The sequence below is a fragment of the Peromyscus californicus genome, unplaced genomic scaffold (genome assembly GCF_007827085.1).
Source record: "Peromyscus californicus insignis strain IS unplaced genomic scaffold, ASM782708v3 Scaffold_7__1_contigs__length_154581171, whole genome shotgun sequence".
Taxonomy (NCBI): Eukaryota; Metazoa; Chordata; class Mammalia; order Rodentia; family Cricetidae; genus Peromyscus; species Peromyscus californicus.
The window spans coordinates 126,614,569-126,636,700 of NW_026294595.1; the positions used below are offsets into that span (position 1 = coordinate 126,614,569).

General features: G+C 52.0%; 2 protein-coding genes across 3 annotated transcripts in view; both read left to right on the forward strand.

Annotated features, from left to right (window-relative positions):
• Hm13 (histocompatibility minor 13) overlaps positions 1-21,829 on the forward strand; it is a 39,255-nt gene extending 17,426 nt beyond the window's left edge. Inside the window, exons 4-13 of one of the 2 annotated variants that reach the window (XM_052726313.1) lie at positions 813-901; positions 3,827-3,912; positions 4,003-4,128; positions 4,764-4,821; positions 6,716-6,799; positions 9,260-9,296; positions 10,121-10,223; positions 16,180-16,265; positions 20,458-20,658; positions 21,432-21,547. In XM_052726313.1, coding sequence (XP_052582273.1) covers positions 813-901; positions 3,827-3,912; positions 4,003-4,128; positions 4,764-4,821; positions 6,716-6,799; positions 9,260-9,296; positions 10,121-10,223; positions 16,180-16,265; positions 20,458-20,608 — 820 coding nt within the window. In that variant the 3' untranslated portion in view covers positions 20,609-20,658; positions 21,432-21,547. Of the gene's footprint in view, positions 1-812; positions 902-3,826; positions 3,913-4,002; positions 4,129-4,763; positions 4,822-6,715; positions 6,800-9,259; positions 9,297-10,120; positions 10,224-16,179; positions 16,266-20,457; positions 20,659-21,431 lie in introns of both variants that reach the window. The other variant, XM_052726314.1, reaches the window with a different exon arrangement.
• On the forward strand, positions 1,302-3,028 carry Mcts2 (MCTS family member 2). Its single transcript, XM_052726315.1, has one exon. The coding sequence runs from the start codon at positions 2,437-2,439 to the stop codon at positions 2,980-2,982; it is 546 nt and encodes a 181-aa protein (XP_052582275.1). The 5' UTR covers positions 1,302-2,436; the 3' UTR covers positions 2,983-3,028.
• Positions 21,830-22,132: the final 303 nt, after the last annotated feature.

The following is a 22,132-nucleotide window of genomic DNA, read 5'->3' on the forward strand; positions in this document are numbered from 1 at the left end:
CACAGTTCTTAAACATCTTTAATACAGGCCAGCACTGAGCTGAGCATCTTTCCTGCCTTATTTTATCTTCACACACCTCTTTGAGATGGGCCATATGCTTATCCACACACAGGTAAGGAGACCAAAGCTCGAGGAGGCTGTCACAAATGTGGCCCCCACAGGACTGTGGAGACTAGTAACCACTCTATAGTACTGTCACACTCATGACCAAGAGGCCTTGGTTTGCTAATCTTGCTCTAACGTAGTCTGGGAAAGAACATGTCTGTACTTTGCCTGGCCAGGACCATGCTGGATAACAATGTTTTTAAAGCCATGATGGTCCTAAGCAACAGAGACCTCATAGTAGGCTTGAAAAAGGATGTTTCTGCCCTGGAGGCTGTGGTTCATCTGGCTGGTAGATTTCAAATATATTTGTAAAAGCCCAGTTCTGTAGCATGGGACTTGGTAAGAGTTTAAGAGTACATTTCCTGACAAGAAGCTGATGGGCCAGACTTGGAAATCTTTTACTCTCCCCCAAATTTTTCATACCAAGTCTGCCTGTGTCCGCTTTGCCAATAAGCGAAACATCGCTTAAGAGTTCAGAAACCTCAGTTTGAATCTCAGCTCAGATCCTGGCTCCCTGTGTGACCCTGGTCAAGTCATTTTCTAGTAGACTCCAAATCTGTAGAGTGGCAAAAATAACATGTACCTCCCAGGGCACTTAGAAAAGGTGCCTGGGGGTAACAGCCATAGTGGAAGTTAGTGGGAACTGTTAAGAGCTATGATTGCCCGTGGGGGCTCTGTTTGCCGACCTGCTTTGTCTTTCTTTCCAGCCCCTTCATGAATAAGTTTTTTCCAGCCAACTTCCCAAATCGCCAGTATCAGCTGCTCTTCACACAGGGCTCTGGGGAAAACAAGGAAGGTCAGTGGTACCCACTTCCCTCTCTCCCTTTTGTTTCTCTAATACTGGATTCTCCAAAGAAACAAGTAACAAAAAGGAGAAACTCCAATCTTACGGCCCTGGTTCATGTCCCAGCTTTGCCACTACTCAGACTTGGGAATCTGGGTGAATCCATTATTTCTGAGCACTAGGTGTTTTTACTGGAAGTTTGTTTCCCCTATCTGTAAAATAAAAATGAGAATAGAATCTAGCCCCTTCATTAGGAAGTAAATGATAAGTGGAAAGCATTCAGCACAGTGCCTGGCTCATATGTGCACTCAGTAAAAGCTATACCAGACAGCTAGCTCTTAGCAAGTATGCTCAGTGATTGTTTCGCCCAAGCTTTGGAAAATAAAACTATGAAGATGTGTTCGTTATCGTATGGATTCAAACATGGTGACAAGAGAAGTGATGGTTTGAACCAAATGGAAGATAATTCTCACACTTGAGAAGCCTGTAGAATGAATTCCATTCTCTCCTGGTTGCCAAGCACATTCTACCTTTTCCCCCCCGAAATGGTGATGCGATGGTTCGTCTCTGCATCAAGTACATCTGTGCCAAATAAATGATTATCGGATTGATTTTTTTAAAGGCTAAGCCTGTTTTTTTTAACGACCATAGAACCTTCAGGGTTCCAAATCCCCATCTATGCCAAGCTTCATAATACTCGGGGGCCCCTCGGGGTCTGGGAGTGCGACCACTGCGCAGCCGTGGAAGACAGGGACATCCACTGCGCAGCCGTAGGGAAGACGGGAGCGTCCACTGCGCAGCAGTTGGGAAGACGGGAGCGTCCACTGCGCAGCCGTGGAAGACAGGGTCATCCACTGCGCAGCCGTAGGGAAGACGGGAGCGTCCACTGCGCAGCCGTTGGGAAGACGGGAGCGTCCACTGCGCAGCCGTTGGGAAGACGGGAGCGTCCACTGCGCAGCCGTTGGGAAGACGGGAGCGTCCACTGCGCAGCCGTTGGGAAGACGGGAGCGTCCACTGCGCAGCCGTTGGGAAGACGGGAGCGTCCACTGCGCAGCCGTAGGGAAGACGGGAGCGTCCACTGCGCAGCCGTAGGGAAGACAGGCGCATCCCAATTGGCTGGTTAGCTCCAAGGGATCTGGGCAGTGTGCCCGGAAGAGGCGGTGCGACTCGGCGCAGGTCCAGTCGGAACCCGAAGTGGCCGTCTATCCGTAGACGTGGATACTCTGACGCATCATCCGGTCCGAGTCCCGCCCTTTCTACAATCGGAAATCCGGGAAAGAGTCGGAAGTCCGGAAAAGAGCCGGAAGTCGGGGGGGAAGAGCTGTGGGGTGACCACGTCGGGGTCAGAGCAAACGTGGGGGTCACTGGAACGGAAGTAATCCGATCTTACGTAGCCGTAAAGTGCAGTGGGTCGAACCATCTTCCGGTTAGCGACAACTGCCGGCTCGGATGCCGGTGTTATCCTTCCTGTAGACCGCAACGCGGACCTTTGGCGATCCACGCTTCGCTTCAGCTTTACCCTGTCGGCGCCACTTCACACCAAGATCATGTTCAAGAAATTTGACGAGAAGGACTGTGTGTCCAACTGCATCCAGCTGAAAACTTCCGTTATTAAGGGTATTAAGAGCCAACTGACTGAGCAGTTCCCAGGTATCGAGCCGTGGCTTAATCAAATCATGCCTAAGAAAGATCCCGTCAAAATAGTGCGATGCCATGAACACATGGAAATCCTTACAGTTAATGGAGAATTACTGTTTTTCAGGCAGAGAAAAGGACCTTTTTATCCAACGCTAAGATTACTTCACAAATACCCATTTATCCTGCCACACCAGCAGGTCGACAAAGGAGCCATCAAATTTGTGCTCAGTGGTGCAAATATCATGTGTCCAGGTTTAACATCTCCTGGAGCAAAGCTCTATGCTGCTGCGGTGGATACCATCGTGGCGGTCATGGCAGAAGGGAAAGAGCACGCCCTGTGTGTCGGAGTTATGAAAATGACTGCAGCAGACATTGAGAAAGTCAACAAGGGCATCGGCATAGAGAACATCCATTATCTAAATGACGGGCTGTGGCACATGAAGACATATAAGTGAGCCTTAGACGCAATGCACTTGAGCTAAATATAAATATTGTGTTGTATCTGTGTGTGTGTCTGTATGTGACATCATGGAGAAAATGCCTCTGTGGTTATGATGAATAAATTCAACAGATACCTTTAAAAAATGAAAACGGGGTGTTGTAACCACAGGAAAGAGCAGGAATTGGGGGACAAGTATCAGTTTGCTGCACTCTGGAATCATAGAAGTGGCCACACTCAGTTATTAGGAAATCTGGTAGCATCCAGAGTAGGTCTGACATTCAGGGTCTCTACCAAGGTGCTCCCGACAAGAGCAGCCTTCAAGGTTCCCTCTTGACTACTTTCTACATCTCTCTTTCCTTCTTCCTCTGCTTGGAAAGGGTTACCAGTAATCCCCTTGATTTCCTAAAATTCCGAACTTGGTAGGAGTAACATTAATTGGGAACCCAAAGTGTTCCATTCTGGGCACTGTGCTGAGGGCATTGTAAGAATAGCCTTACTTCTCACAACAGCCCCCCTGACAAAGGTGCTGTTGACTTTTTTACAGATAAGGAAACAAACTTTTAAGAGGCCACAGCCTCCTCCAGGGTCACCCAGCTTTAGGTGGCAGAGCTTATATCCCCAATACCCTGTATTTTATATGGGCCTATGTTTCCCCTTCTAGAAAATTAAGAGGGGTTGGACATGGCTCCAGTGAGCTTTCCCCAGCCCAATACTTTTGCCAGTCTGAGGCAGCCAAGGCCAAGTCCATGAGCCTGTCTGACCATGCCGGCAGTTATGCCCGCCTTCATGCAGGGGCTGGCAGGTTTGGGGGGATAGCCTCACTTGGGGAAGTGGACTTACCTGGCCTCTCTGCCCAGAGATCATCAACTATGAGTTTGACACTAAGGACCTGGTGTGCCTGGGCCTAAGCAGCGTCGTTGGTGTCTGGTACCTGCTGAGGAAGGTAAGTGGTCAGAGCCTGAGCAGATGGGCGCTTGGGGAGACAGGGTAGGATGGGGCCCAGTGAGCTAGTCTCACGCCAACCTTTCCCCAGCACTGGATTGCCAACAACCTCTTTGGCCTGGCCTTCTCCCTTAATGGGGTAGAGCTTCTGCACCTGAACAACGTGAGCACTGGCTGCATCCTGCTTGGCGGACTCTTCATCTATGACATCTTCTGGGTGAGTCAGGCAGGGATGTGCTGTCCAGCTCTGAGGGCCCTTCTCCGCCTCCCGGCTTCCCTGCATCTTTGCCATCTCTGTCCAAGTGGCAGTCTGATAGAATTTGTACCCCAGAGCAGGTCTATTTCTGGTCCATCTGTAAATCTGGAGACAAAGGGTGGCATCTCTTACCAAGAGCCAGCGTACCCAGTGCCTTCATACACCCTCTGTGGTCTTTACAGGGGTACCACTAAATCCTGTGTCTCTAGAGCAAATGAGTTGAGATTCCGGGCCTTTTGGATAGGAGTGGTGGATGCTGGGGAATGACCCAGCAAGGAGGTCAAAGGTTAGCTGTGTTCTGGCTGAGTATTCCCTTTCTGAGGCACTGCTAAGGGGTCTGGGAGCTGCCTAGGGTCTTTGTCTGGTAAGAGGGAGAGAAGCCTGAACAAGCAGGCTGCCCGGCTTGGGCCGGTTGAGGGTCTTTCTCAGACTCCTTCAGATTTTCTTTGGCCCAGAACCACATGAATGTCAGGTGTGCTCCGAGCTCTCCCGGTTCCCTGTTGGACTCTCATGCACCTCAACGCCACATCTAGAAGCCTAGGGACAGCCTTTCGTGCCCACCCACCTCCCTTTAGACTCGTATCTTCTCCTTCCAGGTATTCGGCACCAATGTGATGGTGACTGTGGCCAAGTCCTTTGAGGCACCAATCAAATGTAAGTAAGTGACCACCTCCCACCATCGGGCATCTTCCTCTCCCCCAGTTGGCTCATCATCCCTGTTGGTGTCAGAACCTCACTCTCTTTCCTCTTCATTGACTCATCTGGCTGTGTTCTTGTTCTCAGTCCCCCCACCCCACCCCCAGACCCTTGGCCACTTGGTCATGATGCCGTGTGGCATGAAATGTATAGGAATGGGAGTAAGCATAGAGGAGAGGTGCTTAATGGCCTATTGTAGGGCTCGCAGTGGTTTTCCAGAAGTAGAGACCGTCACACTAACTGTATCACACTCCCTGGGTTCCCCCCATTACCTGAGTACCAGGTGCTCTCTTGTCTACCGACTCTCACCATACTTTGGTTTTGTTTTTTAGAATAACCGTTGTCTATACAAGTATTAGAAAACCCAACTGTAGAGGTTAGGGATGTAGTAGCTCAGTGGTAGAATGCTTGTCTAGCATGTGTGAACCCTGGGGTTCCATCCCTGCACCTCTGAAAGGAAAAAGATCCATAACATAGGCATGGGGCACATTCCTGTTGTCCTAGTACTGGAGAGGCTGAGGCAGGAAGATTGCAACTTTAAGGCTACCCTAGGCTACATAGCAAGACAGTCCAAAAAAAAAAAAAAAAAAAAAGCCAGCAGGATGGCTGCGCTGGCACAGTTCTTGCTGCCAAACCTGACAGCTTGAGTTCAATTACCTAGGACTCTTGAGTTCAAGACCAGCCTGGTCTACAGATCGAGTTCCAGGACAGCCATGGCCACACAGAGAAACCTTGTCTCAAAAAACAAATCAGGTACCAAAGACTTTAAACAAGGGAAAACTCTGTTTGGATGTTTGTTGAGATGGATTTCAGGTAGCCGAAGCCATCCCGGAACTCACTGTGGCTAACGGTGGCTTTGAACCGCTGTACCTTCTGCGTCCACCTCCAAAGTGCAGGGATCGCTGGGCCTGAATAGACAAGGGGAAATTTTATCTCAAACTGCTGTAAGCTTGGGTGGAACAGCTCAAGGGTGGGTTAGTGCCCTTCAGTGGAATCACCAAAACCAAGGAGATTTCCGCCCTCCGTTCTCAACGTGTTTCTTACCTGTCCTTTAGCTCACCTTTCCATGGTCCCTGGAGGGGAACCACAATTCTAGCATTGACTCCTCACCCAGACATGGCACAGAGGGGACCACTTTTTTCTTTCCCCAGGAAGAGTGTTTTTGGTTGTCCGCCCCCACCCCCACCCCCCCAAAAAAATACCCTGGGGAAGCATCTTTCATATTTCCTTGGCCAAGTCATATGTTCTGGAGCTGCAGGCATCACCAGTAGTAAAGTGCTTTCCTACCATGCATGAGGACTTGGGTCCTTTGGCTGAGCATGGAGTGCTAATCCTGGTACTTGAGAGGACTGAAAGTTCAAAACCAGCCTGGGCCACATAGCTAGATCACCTCAAAACCGGTCAAAGCAAACAACTAACCATCCCAAGGTAGATGGGAAAGCAGATTAACTTAGAGTCCCAACTGTGCATGATCCCGAATCAGCTGGGACCATAGGGCTGTACCAGGCATGGTAGCTGGGAAGGAGGAGAGGTGGCCTTGAGGGGATGGAATGTGGCGCACTGATTTGTAGCACCCTGGTGATGCTGGCTGTGGCAGCAAGCAGCTGGGGTGAAGTCAGCATAGGGCTTCTTTCTCATGGGTCCCATAGCAACATAGAAGGAAAAATGAAGATGAAACCTTTGGTTAGATGGTCCTAGATCCCTCCTTGCCGTAAAAGCTGCCATTTCATCCCGAGAACACCCTGTCATCTCCTATACAAATGTGAGTCGGGCTTGGCAGGGCTGGAGGCTGGCAGCCGGCTGGCAGCCTGCAGAAGCGGCTCCCTCTGATGGTCCCGTCTCCTCCCCGCAGTGGTGTTCCCCCAGGACCTGCTGGAGAAGGGCCTTGACGCGGACAACTTTGCCATGCTGGGACTTGGAGATATCGTCATTCCAGGTGATTGCTGGGGAGAGGGCTGTGGTGGGGGGTGCCAAGGGCTTTACTAGGAGGCGGGTAGGTAGCCTTACCTGTCGGGAAAAGGGAAGATCAGGTGAGGACTTGGCAGATCCCCCCTCAGTACGTGTTTGTGCCTTGGGTGGCATACAGCAGCTCGCTCTCCCTTAATTTTGGATTTAAACCAAGAAAGTGGAGCTGAGCCCTCAGCTTCAGGTAAACGTGTTCAGAATGGCCTTGAACATATCTTCTAGCCAACCTGGACTTCTAGGCCAGGAGGAGCCCTGCCAATGGGGAGAAAACGCCTGCCTGGCCTTTCTCTCACTTCAGGAGGCTGACAAAAGCTCCAAGTTTGCATCTTTATCTATCTCTGGCTCCTCTCCCTGTCACCTGTCAGGGATCTGTCTAGCTCCTAGTTCCTTTAAAGGACAGAGAGATTCCTATCGTCCTCAGCAGTGGGGCCGTCTGACTGTGGAAAAGGTCTCCTGCAGAGGATGGGACTGTGGCTCAGTAGCAGAGTAAAGCTTAGCATGCAGGGACCCTGGGTTAGTCCACAGCACCACACACATACAAGCCAATACTGTCAGAACTGGCCGTAGGACAGTAACAGGAGAACGATGGTGACAGCACCTGCCAGTCACCAGGCACTGTGGTGGGTGCTTTGCTGGGTCCCTTGGCTGTTCCCAGCAAGTCCAGGGAATAGAGGGAATTTCTATGATCCAGGTTAAAGAAGCAGGTCTACTTGTCTGAGAGATTGGGCTTGACATACCCCACCCCAGGTAACACAGGAGAGATTTGAGTCCTTTGGTAAAAATGATGACATGTGCCTATGACCCCAGACAGAGACAGGAGGATCATGAATTCAAGGATAGCCTAGTTAAGTGGTCAACGTGTCTCAAAACAAAATTGAATTCCAATCCCCTGGCAATAGGCAGAGACACTCCATTGGTGATGGTGGTCCTGTGTTCATCCTAGGTGGGATGCCTGGCTTGGTGACCAGAGCAGTCTTTAAAGAAAATAATAGAATCCCACCCCCAAGACAAATGCCTTACAGCAGTGGTTCTCAACCTTCCAAACGCTACGACCCTTTAATGCAGCTCCTCATGTTGTAGTGATTCCCAACCATAAAATTATTTTCATTGCTACTTCATAACTGTAATTTTGCTACTGCTTTGGATCATAATGTAAATATAGGTCTTTTGACTCCAAAGGGCTTGCAACCCACGGGTTGAGAACTCTGCCTTACAGAGACCAGTGTCTCGCTTCACCAGTCTCCTCAGTGCATGGTTCTGGGCTTTCGGAGTAGACATATCCTCTCCTTAATAGTTCCTTCAGGATCCGTATGTGGCTCCAAATCTCCCAGCCGTCACCCAGCCCAGAAAGCAGCCTTTTGAACCCCAGGCTGTTAGTACAACAGCCGAGCTCCTGCCCCTGCTTTAGTTGAGGAGCTGTTACAAGTATCAGTCACCAGGGGGCGCTGAGCTCCAAACACTGTAGGAAAGGCCGCTCTGGTCAGCTTTTTCCATCCAACTCTCCTCTCACAGTCCTTGCTGAGAATGACTCGGTTCCCTCTTTAAAATTAGCAACAAAGGGTGGGGAGTGTAACTCAGTGGTAGAGCCCTTGCCCAGCATGCACAGGGTTCCAAACACAACACTGCAAAAATACCTATTCATCGTGCTCGATAGGCTTCTGATGGCCACAGTGCTTCAGCTCTTGAGAGGCTGTCCTTAGCTAAATGAGACTTAGTTTCTGTCCTGTGTGAGCCCAAAGGCCAGTGAGGGGGGAAAATCTGTAAAGGATGTGGTGTGTGCGGCATGCAGAGGTTGGACTGGCTGGCTCTGTCTGAGACTGGGGATTCTGGGGTATCTGGACTTGGTTTTGAAGTGTGGGCCAGGTGCTAAGGACAGAGTTAGCATTCCTGGGCTCCTGTGGGACCTCCCAATGGTCTGCTTCTTGCTCCAGCCAGGCAGCAGCCACAGGAGTCTCTAGACCTGTTTAGGTTCTCCTGCCCAGAACTCTTCAGCAGGCTATGTTCCTTACTCGGAATATAGACCCGAGCCTGGTGTATGGCGGTCTGTGCCGGGTGTCTCCCTCCTGCAGCTCAGAACATGCCTTCCATTCTCTCTGGCCAGTGTCACTTTGAGGAAGCCCTCTTCAGACTAGATCCCACCTCGTCCACCTTTTATGACACGAGAAGTCTGTTTTTCGTTAGAACAGGCCTAGATTTAATTCCCTGTTGGAGTGTCAGAACTGGCGTCATTCTCCCTACCGTTTTGGCCCTCGGCTGAGCTCTGGGAACTCTGGCTTCCCTTGATCCTACACTGTGCCTGGTCAGAGGGGAACACACAGTGGTCTGTTGTGACAGAGTGTGGCACTGTGGTGGGGACCAGGCCAGTCTCCATCAGTTGGCTGCCCCTCTTCTCCCCAGCCCTAGCTTGCTAACCCTGCCTTTTTCCTTTCAGGGATTTTCATTGCCTTGCTGCTTCGTTTTGACATCAGGTAAGCAAGGGGGGCCTGGCCTGGCCTGGCCTGGGGTTCTCCCAGCATTCTCCAGCTATCAGGAGCCCAGAGCAGGTACCTCCACCCACACATCCAGAGAAATTCTCATTTCACCTGCATTCTGAAGATTTGAGTGGTTTTGTTTTGTTTGTTTTTGTTTTTTTAAAGCCCTTTTAGTTGAGATTGGTGCTTGTAGCCCTGAGCCCTTGGTGGCTAGTCTGACCTCGGGAGCCTCCACCTCACGTGCATGGTGGTGAACAAGAGTTCCCACTGAGTCTGCTGTGCCATTGTGGAGAGTGCTGAGCACAGGCTGACCTCAGTGGCTTTGGGGAAAGCGAGCTGCAGGCATCGTTTGCCAGGCCGCACTCGAGTCACTGCTCAGTCTAGCTGGTCCCTGTGCTCTCCCTCCTCAGACTTTTTCAGGCTGTGGTAGAAACTAAACATAAGACTGGACTTGAGGTGAGAGGAACACTTGCCAAGTCCCCAGCAGGGCCTTGCCCCAGTCTTACGTTCTGTGGGGATAACCTAGAACCCGAATTGGTTTTTCTCCCAAGAGATTTTACGGCTAATAGTCTTACAGGCCGTTTTTAGATTATAATATTTGTTATTTACAAATAGGCTTATGGCTTTCCCATTTTGCAAAGATATAAAATGAACATGAAAAAGTAAAGGTAACTTTACTAAAGAGACTTAACTCAGGGAAGTACAGGGTGCATGGCCCTCCAGGCTCCCAGCTGAGAGAGCTCTCCCATGCACATGCAACTGCAGAGAGTTCCCTGGAAAGGATGTTCCTACTCTAACCCTTCTTTCTGCCTTCCTTGAAGCTTGAAGAAGAACACCCACACCTACTTCTACACCAGCTTCGCCGCCTACATCTTCGGCCTGGGCCTCACCATCTTCATCATGCACATCTTCAAGCATGCCCAGGTGAGCAGAGCAGCCCTTGGTGTGTCCAGAGTACGTCCCTGACAGTAAGAGAACTCAGAGAGCAGTCCTGAGGTGGGCACCGTGCAGTGGGAGCAAAACAAGGTTTTTGGTGGTTTTTGACTTGTGGGAATGTGGCAGCTGTTGCTCCAGGCAAACGGTTTTTTCAGCACACCACTGTCTTCACTAGAAAAGCAGACATTTTGCCAGAGTTCTCTACCTGATTTCCGCCTGTATCCCATAAGCCAGGTAGCAAGTCACGTGGTCATTCCAGCTGCAGGAGAAGAGGCTGGGGAAGAGAGGATGGCTTCCCAGGCAAGCTAGCATGGACGAACAAAGAGCAGGATTGGGGAGAGTCAGGTGTTTCAGCCAAGTGAGAGCTAGCTACACCCACCCCAGGAAAGCCAAGGCTCCACCACCTCCTTCCACCGAGGTGCGCTCTACCACAGTGAGCTGTACCAAGCTTTTTCTTTTAGGCCACCAACCAGCTCCCAGGTCATGACAGAGACTTGTTATTGGTTTCGAATGCTCAGCTAGCTTAGGCGCGTTTCTGGCTAGCTCTTTTAGTTTAAATTACTCTGTTTCTCTTTACCTACCTTTTGCCTCGGGCTTTTTACCTTTCTTCTGTATAACTTACTTTCACTGCTTCTCTATGGCTGGCGCGCTGGCGGTGGGCTGACTTCTTGCCCTGGGCGTGTCCCTCACTCCCTCCTCCTCTCCTTTTGAGCCTAGATTTCTCCAATTTATTCTCTCTGCCTGCCAGCCCCACCTATCCTTTCTCCTGCCTAGCTATTGGCCATTCAACTCTTTCATTAGGCTAATCAGGTGCCTTAGGCAGGCAAGGTGAAACAGATGCAGCACATCTTCACATCATTAAACACACACCCTTCATCGTTAAAGCAATGCAGCATGAGCAGATGTAACACACCTTTGCACAGTTAAAGTAATATGCTGCAGCAGTGAACAGCATGTGTGAAGGTTGGGGTCTCAGTGGCCTGGAGAGGGAGGCTGGTAGAGACTGAGCAAGCAGGATGGCCTCCTCTCTTGTCTTAACAAACACAATGCATGTGCCAAACCCTGTGCTCCTGTGGTCTTAGGACATGAGGAAACTGGAGCTGAGGTGCCACCCAGTGAGTGGGTAGTAGAGCTAGGACTTGGCCTGGAACATTGTAAAAAACAAGGCCCAGGCTGCAGGAACAGTGTGTGGGGCAGAGGCCAAGGAAGCCCCAGTGGGAATTCAGTAGACTCCTCTCTGGGACTCGGGCCAGGTTCCAGGAGTCACTCACATACTCATATTTCCTCATTCATTAATAAAAGCGGAAAAAAGAGTGGCTTGGGGGTGGGGTAAACCAATGTAATCACTCAGAGCTCCACTACATAATGCATTCCCCACACCTCCAGCACAGCGTTGCTTTCTGGGAGTTCGGTTACCCACAGCCCAAAAATACTAAATCAGAAACTCTAGTTTTAAATGCCATGCATCCTGAATACCAAAATTAACTCTTACTGCTCACATAAACCATTCCTTGATCCAGCATATCACACTACATAACTTCTTACCATTAGACCCCATAAGCATTCACTCACCGCATGCATACTGTACAGTCTTGAGGTGCTATCCTACCGTATTGTTGCTCCTCACTCCTCCCCTCCCCCAAAGCTCTGTCACATGGGAGCTGTCTTTGAATTTATCACAAGATCAGATTGGTGATCACTGTACCTATGCTAAACCTTCCACAAAGATCCAAGGGTGTGGCTCATAAGCAGAGAAACCCAGAGTGTTCACAGAGCCTTCTCGTTTGTTCAGTTATGTTTGGCACAGCTTCTGGTGTGCCTGTGGAGCATGGCATGCGCTTGGTGAGAGGATTAGAGTGCCAGATCAAGACATAGCTTAGAGGCCTTTTCAAGGCCTGTACTATAGCTCCCAACCCTGCGTTGGAGTAGGCCAGAGCCATTCCCCTGGCAACCACCAGGTGGCAGGCTTGCCTTCCCAGCAGGAACCGGAAGAGGATCTTGCTCTCATGCAAGGTGGTGTCCTCCCCATTGTGGAGAGACTGCAAACCTAGAAAAACAGACATCCCAGGTAATCCGGCTAGCCAGGCCTGCCTGGGCCCAGGCTACTCCTGGTCCTGATTCATCCAAATGGCCATCTCCCTGAAAGCCCTTGAAGAGGGGATCCAGGACATAGGAGGAGCCTTTTGCGTGAGGTTGCCTTTTCCAAGACAATGCAGGCAGACTCCATGTTTGCATTGTTCTGGGCGGAGGCCCCTCTGCGGCCTTCAGCTCACTTAGCCTTTTCAGAAGCCTTCCCAGCCAGACACAGTGGCCCATGCCTGTGATCGCAGCACTCAGGAGATGAAAGCAGGAGGAACAGAAGTTCAGAATCGTCCTCAGCCACACAGCTAATCACATAAGCCTGAGTCACACATATGAGACGCTGCTGTCTCAGAAAGCCTGGCCCTCAGCTCACTGCCCTGAGCGGTCCAGCTCTCTTTCTCTCTCACATTCTCATTAAAGATTTTCCCAGATGCCTTGGGAGGAAAGAAAAGGCAGGCTTGTATCCCTCTGATAATAGCAAACTTGCTCTCTCTTAAAGGAGCCCTTCCCGTGAGCCTGAGGCCACCAGCTCTCCTAGAAGTCCTACATTCTGCCCAAGACTGTCTTGGGCAAGAGAAGGCACTGGGCTGTACAGGAGGCACTGGGCTGTACAGGAGGCACTGGGCTGGACAGGAGGCACTGGGCTGGACAGGAGGCACTGGGCTGTACAGGAGGAGGCACTGGGCTGGACAGGAGGCACTGGGCTGGACAGGAGGCACTGGGCTGGACAGGAGGCACTGGGCTGTACAGGAGGAGGCACTGGGCTGGACAGGAGGCACTGGGCTGGACAGGAGGAGGCACTGGGCTGGACAGGAGGAGGCACTGGGCTGTACAGGAGGCACTGGGCTGTACAGGAGGAGGCACTGGGCTGTACAGGAGGCACTGGGCTGTACAGGAGGCACTGGGCTGGACAGGAGGAGGCACTGGGCTGGACAGGAGGCACTGGGCTGGACAGGAGGCACTGGGCTGTACAGGAGGCACTGGGCTGGACAGGAGGCACTGGGCTGTACAGGAGGCACTGGGCTGGACAGGAGGCACTGGGCTGGACAGGAGGAGGCACTGGGCTGGACAGGAGGAGGCACTGGGCTGGACAGGAGGCACTGGGCTGGACAGGAGGCACTGGGCTGGACAGGAGGCACTGGGCTGGACAGGAGGCACTGGGCTGGACAGGAGGAGGCTCGCTCCAAATCCTGACCAGCCCTTCTCCATCCTCAGACCCCAGTTTGCTCATCCTTTTGTTAACCTAGGGTTACTGTGTGGAAGAGCCTTGGGTTTGTATGCGTGGGAGTAGGTGCCTGCAGAACCAGCAAAGGGTGTCAGGTTCTGGAGCTGGAGCTATAGGCAGTCGGGAGCCAACGGAACCAAACTTGGGTCTTCTACCAAAGCAGTATGCATTCTTCACCACTGAGCTGTCCCTCCACCCCCCACAAATTAAGCGTGAATGTTAAGTTTGGCCTTCTGTTCCTGCCTCTCCTCACGTCGTTTTCGTCCTGTTTTTAGGGGCCTATGTCGGTTGGTTAGGTTTGCTTGGTTGTTGTTTGAGGCAGGGTCTCATTTGAGTACCTGTAGACATGGTAGCCTATAATTCATAGAGGTCACCTGCCTCTGCCCCCCAAATGCTGGGATTAAAGGTGTGCCCCACCGCCACACCTAGCCTGGTTTGGGTGTGTGCTTGGTTGGTTGGTTGGTGGTTGGCTTTTGTTTGTCTTGTTTTGAGGCGTTCTCCCCGTGTAGCTGGGGAGAACGCCTCAAACGCCCACTCATTTTCTTGCCTCTGTCTCCACAGCGCTAGAGTTTCAAGTGTGCGCCACAATGCCCACCTTTTTCTCCTTCCAGGGTATTTTAGTCTGTCTCTAGCTCCCCATTCACCCCACCTGCGGCCGTGCTGGGAATCAAACACTAGCGTTGCGTAAATGTTATGTGAGCACTCTGCTGATAGACCCCTGCCCACTGTTTCTTGTTCTGTGACCTGAAAGCTGTTTTGTTTTGTTTGTTTTATTTGGAGACAGGATTGCTCTGTGTAACAGCCCTGGCTGTCTTGGAACTCACTTTGTAGACCAGGCTGGCCTGGAACTCACAGAACCCACCTGCCTCTGCCTCTGCCTCTGCCTCCCGAGTGCTGAGATTAAAGGTGTGTGCCCCCATCACCTGGAGACCTGAAGGCTTTTAAACCATTCCACGTGTCTTGTTTCTGGGGTTAGCTTAGGGCTTAGAGTACCTCCAGCTGCTTCTCACAGCTTGGGGCATGGACCTAAAAAACCCACAGCAAGGACCCAAGAAAGAATGAAGGCCCAGCTCCCCAGATCCTAAGTCAGCTTGGCCTCACAGACCTTCTGTGACCTTGGGCAAATCAGGAACACCATCTTTAGGACTTCGGTCTGAATACTATTATTAGATTCCAGGTTAATCTGTGTAAAGTAATGTGGCTCACCACCCACCCAGACCAGTGCCAAGAAATGGTCTCCTGAAGCTCATCCTCAGACGCAGGGGAAAGATCCTGTTGTTCTCGGGCCCCAGGCTGTTTTTTTTTTTTTTGTTTTTTTTTTTTTTTTTTGGTTTTTCGAGACAGGGTTTCTCTGTGTAGCTTTGCGCCTTTCCTGGAACTCACTTGGTAGCCCAGGCTGGCCTCGAACTCACAGAGATCCGCCGGCCTCTGCCTCCCGAGTGCTGGGATTAAAGGCGTGCGCCACCACCGCCCGGCTCCCAGGCTGGTTTTGTACTGAGAATGGCATCTCTTTACTCTCGTCCCAGTCATCTCCAAGACCTAACTTGGTGAGCATGGCAAAGAAGCCACCAGTATACCGCATACCTGCCCACCCCCGGGCCCTCTGGAATGCCAGGCATACAGACTGAATAGGACAGCGGACACTTGCTCTATCCAAGTCCACAGCCCAGCAGGGCATACAGACTCTATTCTGCCTAGAATGATCACTTCCACACTGCCAGGGACCTGATGCCATGCCAGTGGGGACTTCTCCACAGAGCTGAGGGCTGAGGAGGAGGAGGAGCTGGGCAGAGGGAGCAAGAACGCCTAGGCAGCTGCAACTGCACATGACTGGGTACTAGGGCTGTGGTTGGAGTAAGGTCGGTCGGAGGAGATGGAGGAGGTGATGACAAGGGTCACATCTTGTGGGGCCTTTAGGCTGCTGGCAGCATTGATGACTTTAGAGTATCCAACAGGTGTGACATTCCCCTTTCAGAGGAAAGGATCAAGGAGTGACTTCAGGGTCTAGTACGTGGGGCTTCCGTCCTCGGCTTAACTCTTAGAACTGAGACCTAGGCTGCCCCTCCCTCTAGAGCGTTAGCCCTTCTCCGCCCAAAGAGGGTGGTCACAGCCATGGAGGTGAGCCACCAGGAAAAGCCTCAGGCGTTGGAGACAGTCTTCCTTTTCTCCCAGCTTTCTCGGGAGTCTCAGCACAGACTTGGAACTGGGGGACATGGAGAGCAGAGCACGTGAGAGTGAAAGCCAGTGAGCAGGAGTCACATTTACACCGACTGCAGCTAACGTTCGTGTCTAGCTACCGTCCTTGTCGCCATGATCACAGTGTTTTGTGAGCATTACTAAAATACAAGGCTCTGCCCCAGCCTAGGCTGCAGGCTTCTAGGAAGAGAGCGGCCCAAGAAGTAGCAGCATTGAGCCGCTCTCTGTGATGCAGACGCTACCTGAGGAACCTTGGAGCCCTGCGCCGGTTCCTGCAGTGCATGCTTTCCCTCCCAAGGAGGAGCAGCCCTGGTCTGGGACTCCAGCCCTGTGTTTGGCTCAGCCACTGACTCACTCTGCAAACCTGGGTCTGAGCTATCCCTCAGTCAAGTCCGGAAGAGGGTGGAGTGCCTTGCCTCACAAGCCTCTGTCTTTTCCTAGCCCGCTCTGCTGTACCTGGTTCCTGCCTGCATTGGCTTTCCTGTCCTGGTGGCACTGGTCAAGGGAGAAGTGGCAGAGATGTTCAGGTAAGGCGGGGTGGAGCAGACATGCAGGCGGGCCCTAGCGCACCTGCATGGCCTGCCGGATCACATGAGCATGTCTCCAAGGGAGTGTTCCCACCACCTGTTCCTTTCTGCCAGTGACTAGCTGCCGGGCCTGTGGTCACCGGTGGGACCTTCCCTAGGAGCCAGGGGAGGTCTAGTCTAGGGCAGCCCACACCACGGCCTACTGTGTCTTCAAGGAATGGCTGCCTGCTCTCCCGGGCCTTGGATCACAAGCTAGCTCTGCCAAGGTGACTTGAGGCTTGTCTTTTCCCAGCATGTTTGTATGTTCTAGGACAAGGACACCTCAGCAGGAAGCCATGTGTCCATCCCTGTCCAGATGCCTCTGTAGCCATAACCCACAGCCTGTTTTCGGGTACACAGTCCCCTTCCTCCGTGGCTGCTGCCATATCTGCCACACCTTGTGCGCCGCCCCACCCCTACCCCAGGGCCTGCATGACTCCCAGCAGGTGTCTGCTCCTAAGCACCATCAACCCTGTCTGCCAAAGGCCTAGAAATAGCTGCCAGCTACTGTTAAAGCTGCCCACTCGGGCCCTTCACCCAATTCTGCCTGCTTGGCCTTAAGTTGTCCCCCAAGTGCCTGCCACGGCCTCCTGTGCACCTGGATGCCTCAGGGCCGCAGATGACTCACCCCTTCCCCGTGCCTGCCCTGCCTGGAATCCCCAGCTCCTGGCCTACCCTCGGAAGCCCGCCCACCCCTATCTTCTGGCATGCAGCTGATCCTTGAGGTCAGCACTTACCATCCCTCCCTCTGCACATCCATGCTTGGAGAAACTTCTGAACCATTCCCCTGTATCCTCAGCGGCTTGAGCTCTGAGCCAGCCAGGGCAGAAGGTGCCCCCCCCCCCCCAACCAGGCCCCATTCCTAAATGCTCTTCTGTGTAAGCCCCACCCTACCCAGAAGGTCCTCAGGGAAAAGCAGGTAGCCTTTCTCTCCTCTGTCCTCTCCCATTCTCAGCCTGGTCTCTTGCTTTTTTTCTCTTTCACTGCCACTCCCCTTTTGAAAAGCTCATTCACTGATTGGTTCTTGAATGGATTGCACATTTACATGGTTCGAAGTTCCATTGCTGGGGCTAGAGAGTTGACTCAGCAATTAAGAGGACCTGCTGCTCTCCCAGAGGACTCCAGTTCAGTTCTTAGAACCCACATTGGGCAGCTGACAACCATGTCTCTGGGGGGACCTGAAGCCTCCATGGGGCACCTGTACTCAGTACATGTACTCATCTGCACACATGTACATACATACACACACACATGTGCCAACTCCCATAAGTTGTCCTCTGACCTCATAAGCACCATGGCACACACAAATAATGTGTTTGTCTCAGTCACTATTCTGTTGCTGTGAAGAGACACCGTGACCAAGGCAACTCGTATGGAAGGAAGCATTTAACTGGGGCTTGCTCACAGTTTCGGAGGGTTATCATCGTGGCAGGGAGCATGGTGGCATGTTTGACGCTAGAGCAGGAGCTGAGAGCTACTTCCTGGTCGGTAGGCTGAGAGAGTGACACTGGGCCGGCATGGACACTCTTCCTCCAGCAAGGCCACACCTCCTAATTCTTTTCAAATAGTGCCACTCCCTGATGACTAAACATTCAAAAAGATGAGACTAGGGAGAGAGCTTGGTCAGGAAGTGCCTGCTGCGCAAGAATTAAAACCTGTGTTTGGAGACTCGGCACCCAGTTGGATATAAAACAAAATTTTCCCCGTTTTTATTTATTTATTTATTTTCTATTAACAGATTGATCCAGTATAAATTCTTATCCTAATAGTGAAATGTTTCACTAAAGCTTGCCCAGTGATTGGGTAAAACCAAAACTTATTATAAGCCACAGTCATCCTAGGGTCCCCCCTGCTATGTAGCCTCCCTGGTTCTGTGGGTTGCAGTCTGATTGTTCTTTGCTTTATATCTAGTATCCACTTATGTGTGAGTACATACCATGTTCGTCCTTCTGGGTTTGGGTTACCTCACTCAGGATGATATTTTCTAGTTCCATCCATTTTGCCTACAAATTTCATGCTGTCATTGTTTTTCTCTGCTGAGTAGTACTCCATTGTGTATATGTACTACATTTTCTTAATCCATTCTTCAGTTGACGGGCATCTAGGTTGTTTCTAGGTTCTGGCTATTACAAATAGTGCTGCTATGAACATAGTTGAGCATGTATCTTTGTGGTATGACTGAGCATTCCTTGGGTATATGCCCAAGAGTGGTATGGCTGGGTCTTGAGGTAGATCGATTCCCAATTTTCTGAGAAACTGCCATATTGATTTCCACAGTGGTTGTACAAGTTTGCACTCCCACCAACAGTGGAGGAGTGTTCCCCTTGCTTTTAAATATTCGCAGCTGAGCCTGTGCCTTATGGTGCTGCATGCCTTGATCCCTGTACTTAGGAGACTAGGACAGAATATCACTGATTTCAAGACCAGCCTGCACTATATAGCAAGCTCTGGGCCAGCAGCCTGGGTGGCAAAATAAAACCTTGTTTCAGCCAGGTGCACACCTGTGGTCCCAGCTTCTGGGGAGACTGAGACAGGAGGATTGCTCAAGTCCAGAAGTTCTGGACTGTGGTGTGTCATGTGTATCACAGGTGTCCACACTAAGTTCAGCATCAATATGGTGACTAAAAAGCCTGGCATGGTGGTATATGCCCTTGATCCTAGCATTCAGAAGACAGAGGCAGGTACATCTCTGTGAGTTTCAGCCCATCCAGGGCAACATTGTAAAATCCTGTCTCTAAATTAATAAATAAAAATTTTAAAGTTCAGAAAGTTGTTAAAAGAGAGCTGGGGAGATGGCTCAGCAGTTAAGAGCACTTCTTGCCCTTAAAGAGAACGTGGTTTTGGTTCCCAGCACCCACGGGGCAGCTCACAGCCTTCTGTAACCTCCAGTTCCAGGGATCCAACACATTCCTCTTATATCTGCAGGCACTTGGTGTGCGTGCATAAATGCAGGCCAAACACACACACGTACAGAAAATGTAAGTGATTTTTTTTTTTTTTTTTTTTTGGTTTTTCGAGACAGGTTTCCTCCGTGTAGTTTTGGTGCCTGTCCTGGATCTCGCTCTGTAGACCAGGCTGGCCTCGAACTCACAGAGATCCGCCTGGCTCTGCCTCCCAGTGCTGAGATTAAAGGCGTGCGCCACCACCGCCCGGCGTGAATTTTTTTAAATGGGTGAGATGGCTCACAAGATAACATTGCTTGCTACCAGGCCTAAGGACCTGAGTTTGATCCCCAGAATCCCCACGGTAGAAGGGAAGGAAGCGTCAGCTCCCAGAAGTTGACCTCTGACCTCCTCACAAGCACCACGGCACACGCAGGTCTGGTTTGGTTTTGTTTAAACCAACTAGGGAGCTAGCTCGGTTATTAAAGTGCCTGCTGCACAAACATGAAGACCTGTGTTTGGATACCCAGATGCGCAGAGCGGCACACATCTGTAACCCTAGCTTTGGGTGGGACAGACATACAGATCCTTGGAGCTCACTAGGCAGCCAATCTTGCCGATAGGTGAGCTGTGGTTCAGTAAGAGACCCTGTGTCAAAACATAAGGTGCAGAGGTGTAGGGGAAGACAGCATTAATCTCTGGCTTCCACACTCACACACAGACACCACACACACACACACACACACACACACGGACGGGCGGACGGGCGGACGGACGGCACAGCTGTGAGAAGGGAGGATAGCCTCCTACCCTGGCCTGCTGGAGGCCAGTTCTTACAGACCTTCAGAGACATCTGTGCACTGACAGGTATCCCCAGCATCTTCTCTGCACTTTGGTGCTTTTCCCGTGTGTGGTGTTTTAGAGGGCTGAAGTTCAAATCCAGGTCCTCACTTAGTCTAAGCACATGCTCTCCTGCTGGGCTACTCCCGGGCACTTAGTGTGTTGTGGAACAGCGTATGTTCGAGACACTAGTTCACAGCATGTCAGCCCAGCACCGCGAGCCCTCCTTCACTCTTGTCTGCATCGTGCACTTTGCAGTGGTGCATCTTCCCCCCAAACAGCACAGGCTGCTTTACACACAGTGAAGGGCAGGTGCAAGCCAGGCGACCAAGACAGCAGTGCTCTGTGCTCCTCGGGAAGGAGGTCTCTGTCCTCCCTTCCTCTTCCCCTCCATCTACTTGTTCTGTCTTCTCTGTCTGTCTCTTACACAGCTACGAGTCCTCGGCCGTAATCCTGCCTCATACGCCGAGGCTCACTCACTTCCCCACAGTCTCGGGCTCCCCTGCCAGCCTGGCCGACTCCATGCAGCAGAAGCTAGCTGGCCCTCGTCGCCGGCGCCCGCAGAATCCCAGCGCCATGTAGTGCCCAGCGGGTGCCCACCTGCCCGCTCCCCCCACTGTCCTGGGCCTAAGGTAGGGCAGATGCTCCAGCCCTGGTGTCAAGTCATGGAGTGTCACTGGGGCTGATGGCAGGAGGCAGCTCTTCACAGCCACCAGCACTTGCTGCCCAGCCCCAAGGCAGGCAGGTAGCCCAGAACCTTGGGGTGCTCACCCACAGTGGGAATTCACAGGAGATGAGCATGGGTGGCCCTGTGAGACTGGAGCAGACACTGTGACTGCCTGCTTGCGTGTTTGCCCTGAACACACCACTTTCTCCTCTGTCCTTCATTCATCAAGCAAGCACCTGGTGCCCACCTTAACCAGCCAGGAAATAGGCATCATGCTTGAATGGGCACAGGTGCTCAGTAAGCAGCGCCCCTGAGGAGACCTAGTGTGTCCGTCCTAATGAGCAGCACTATGCTGTTTGCCAGAACAGTCCCCACCCAGGGCTGAGCTCTAAACTCCGCTGTGCGCCCCAGGAGACAGCTGGTCTCCCCAAGTCTCATCCCCAGTGCTGTCTGCTGCTCTCCAGCAGAAGGTTCGAGAAGTTTGGTGGTGACCCACACAAGTCCAGGCCCAGCCTTTCCCATTTGCTGATGCCCTTACAGCCCTTTGGCAGCACAGGGCACAGAGAAAGCCAAGCAGGGTGCCCATGAGGACACACAGAGGGCTGGGGCCAGGGACTGGCAGAGGCCAGGCTTGAGATGCGGGGATCCTTGTGATTCCCTGAGATCGCAAAGAGGGGGGAGGTGGCGAGGACTCTGCCCTTAGCATCCTCTCAGTGTGTTCCTTTGTTTTCCGGTCAGTTATGAGGAGTCAAACCCTAAAGATCAAGCAACTGGAACTGAATCCAAAGAGGCGACAACAGAGACGTCAGCATCGAAGAAGCTCGAGAAGAAGGAGAAGTGAGGCAGCCGCTGCCTGACCGTTGAGGGCCAGATCGGACAGACGGGGCCGGCCTGTGGGCGGCCTGTGGGCGACACCGACAGGCCACCTGCAGGAGGCGAAGGTGGCTCCAGGATGGGGAGCGGGCCTCTGCTGCCTGTTCCCCTCTCCCTTTCTCTGGCTTCCTCTGCTGCTCCTCATCCCCTGCAGGCCAAGGAAACCCTCTGCTTCTTCTTTCCCCAGGAGCCAGGTGGGAGCCGAACGTGGTTTTTAGATTTTGTATTGTGGACTGACTCACATTAAAAACTCATCCCATGGCTGTTGGGCACTGTGCTCCTGGGGGGTTCCCAGCTTCACTCAGTGTCTTGTGCTAAGCTCACGAGGTCTCTGCAAGCCCCTCCTTGGGTGCCCACCCCATTGCCAGGCCAGGAGAGGGTGGGTACCCATGCGCCTTCTTCCCCAGCCTGCGGTTTTCCTCACCACGCTCTTCCAAACACTTGGGGACAGTAAAGGTGGTGGGCAAGTGCTTGCTGTGTCCCGCTGGCCTTGGCATGAGGAGATGAAGAGACTCACGGACACCTGACTCACAGGGAACCGACCATAACTGTGGACAGGCGGCTCT